General features: G+C 39.0%; 1 protein-coding gene across 1 annotated transcript; it reads right to left on the reverse strand.

Annotated features, from left to right (window-relative positions):
• Nucleotides 1-625: 625 nt before the first annotated feature.
• On the reverse strand, nucleotides 626-2,753 carry LOC112602832. Its single transcript, XM_025351153.1, has 3 exons — nucleotides 2,508-2,753; nucleotides 1,668-2,387; nucleotides 626-956 (listed from the first exon to the last, which is right to left on the reverse strand). Exons 2-3 carry the CDS (start codon nucleotides 2,288-2,290, stop codon nucleotides 626-628), a joined length of 954 nt encoding a protein of 317 aa, XP_025206938.1. The 5' UTR covers nucleotides 2,291-2,387; nucleotides 2,508-2,753.
• Nucleotides 2,754-2,980: the final 227 nt, after the last annotated feature.

The following is a 2,980-nucleotide window of genomic DNA, read 5'->3' on the forward strand; positions in this document are numbered from 1 at the left end:
AGTTTTCATATCCAAAAGGGGAACACTTAATAGCAATATTAATATTTAATAATTAATATTAGAAAAGCAAAACAAGCCCCTTTGTATTACTATTAAATACACTATACAGGTATTTAAATTCAATGATATTGACGATTATGAATTAATAAGAAACAATTGTATTCTTTAAATAAATACATAAAAAATTACAGATTTTCGAGGGTCGAAATAGTGGATAATATTGCTTCTATTAAATTTTATCATATAAAAAGTGTTAAAATTACTAACTAGGAATAATAGTTATGTTTTAATGTATAATTTTCATTTGCAGGTTGGAAACTAATAAATTATTCTTTAGAAAGACATAAAGAACTAATGTTTAAATCAGTTTAAAAATCAAAAATAAATACTGACAATTTTTTTTTTAACAAGTTCCGCAAAAAAACTAACTTTAACAATGTTTAATAAAATGAAAAGAGGAGTGATGACTGGCGGGACTGTCTGTTTATTAGTTATAATTATTAATTTTATTAATAAATAATAAAGCAGCAACGAATTAGATTTCCAAGTTTGCTTATATTTTAATAATTAATCATAAATAGGAAATAAACATAATTAGTTTTAGACTTATTTTACATGCAAACGATTACGTTATTTTTTCAAACAATTGCATCGTATTCATCATAATGGTTATTTCTTTGTAAATTGACGTCAACTTCACAATCGTTTGTTTTTGTGAATTAATAATGGAGCTCATGAAAAATTCTTCGGTAGAAAGTTCTTTTTCGGAAGTTTCGTCCATCTTAACGTAAATTGTATGAATGCCTGTCTTGAAAATAGCTTTGCGGTTTTTTAATAGATTCGATAATAGATCGTCTGCAAATCGATTACAGTTTTCCATTTCTCTATTTAACATTTTTGTTTTGATATACTGGTAATCCAGTAATGAAGAGCATTCTTTCAAACATTCAGCTTGCCTAAATAAGTATACTGTATAACTAGTTATTCCAAAGTCAAGGTGTAACCTGTTTTTACAAAAAATGTAACTGCAGATATTTAGGCGATGGTTTTTAACGCAATTTGTCTGTGCTTTAAATATGTATAGTATATATATATAATATAAATGTATTGTCTATAGCATTTTTATTATTTAAATGTCACAAATACCCAATAAGTGAGTAATTAATTATTATTTACTTAAAATAAGTAATAGCTGCCAACGGGACGATTACTGATATCAGATATGTCGTATAAAGAGTGAGGGCCGCGCGCGGAGCCGAAGGCGATTGCGTAAATTTTTTATAAATTTTTGTAAAAAAAAAACAACTAAAATTTCCAATGTCAATAGATAGCTCGAAAAAAGTCAAAATATGTTACGACAAAATAAAAATTGAAAAATAAGAAAATATTATAGGTACGTGTACGTATATGTATACAACTGCAGCAGCTTTTAATTGCGTATAGAAATAATTGTTCTGGTGGACATCAAGTGGAATTGGAAAACGCACATCATTTGGTGGAAAAACGGTTATGACCTTTGGACCCCGCCGTAACTGTATCATCTTCATTTCCGAGTATAATATATTATATTATGTTTTGCGGGTCAATAATACACAACGCGTGTAACAGGTTTACGCGCGGGCCGTTTTAAATATTTCGCACATTATTATGCATTCGGGAATACCTACTTGACGTGTTCCTTGTCGATGGCCGAATGAATGTCGGACAGCCGATCGATGTTCGTCGTCAGGTAGTCCAACACCTGTCGGTGATTGGACGGCACGTTGCAGACTGGACAGTGCGAACAGGCGCTGGACCGCGTGTCCAACAGTGCCGAGACGAACGCGCTCATCGCGTGGTCGGCCGCGCGACGACCGTTGGCCTGCGGCCCGGCCGTCGGCTGTTCCATTCGAAAATCGGCGTCGCAATCGCACGGTCCACCGCTGCTGTGGACGAACGTGAACGCGCCGCTGACGGTCATCACATCGTAGCGCCAGCCGTCGACGTACGCGAACCTGTACGGTCGGGAGCACCGGACGGCCCAACGGCGGACGGTCACCTCGACGCGTCCGCGACCGCGGCCGTCGGGCAGGACGGCGTGAGCGACCATCTGCGACGCGCAACGGAACGCGGCCGGCACGACGATCACCGCCGTCCCGTCCACCGCGGCCGCGTAATCGGCCACCGTGTACAGACAACGGACGCGGCCGCCGTCGATGTCGAACCGATCGCTGTCGCACGTCAACGACACCCATTTGCCGCCCTGCAGACCATCGTACTCGGCCACGACGTCTGTGGTCGAACCCATCATCGTCGACGCACGAGTCGCGCAAAGGTGAGAATTATTCTTGTTTCTCGTACACCCACCTGTGCGACTTGTAGCTGTTGGTTGATTCGAAATTATCTACCTGTGCGATGAAAAAAATAAAAATAAACAGCCAATTGATATGCGTAGTAGGATATATTATACTACAGTCGTGGTATAAGGCGTACGGCCGTACGGGTAGACGGTCTGCAACGGTACCTACCTATACTCGACGACTGCCGCACTGGAACCATGGGTACGTATTGGTATGTGCAGTGGACACGTCTTGAACACGGCAAACTTCGTATCTCTCGAGCGTTGTTCAACTTCAAACGGTGTACCTAAATCTGTGTTTCAATATTAAGTATGGCCGTATAGGTTTATTATGATGAGAGAGCGAATCGATACAGACGGCTGTAAAAACTATCAATATGCGCGTCGACGGTCGGTTAGATAGTTTTTTCTTGCCTACGACACTGTAAACTGTGAAGTCTACAACGGTATTTTTCTGCGTGGCTATGACGACCTAGTGCGCTTTTCGAGTTACTAATTAAAACACACGCAGGTGGGAGGTGGTGCCCATTATACATAGGTACACATAACACATATATATATATATTGTATTGTAATATTATAATAAAAAGAGCATGTGTGATCTAAATTATAATGTATCGTACCGATTTCTATAACAACAAA

The sequence above is a fragment of the Melanaphis sacchari genome, unplaced genomic scaffold (assembly GCF_002803265.2).
Source record: "Melanaphis sacchari strain LSU unplaced genomic scaffold, SCAv2.0 Contig91_pilon_pilon, whole genome shotgun sequence".
NCBI classification, from domain to species: Eukaryota; Metazoa; Arthropoda; class Insecta; order Hemiptera; family Aphididae; genus Melanaphis; species Melanaphis sacchari.

Coding starts and splice junctions, on each gene's coding strand:
- LOC112602832 (XM_025351153.1), bottom strand. CDS start 2,290: ATGATGGGTTCGACCACAGACGTCGTGGCCGAGTACGATGGTCTGCAG. Junction 957..1,667: donor ATCGACAAGGAACACGTCAA/GTAGGTATTCCC, acceptor ATACTTATTTAG/GCAAGCTGAATGTTTGAAAG.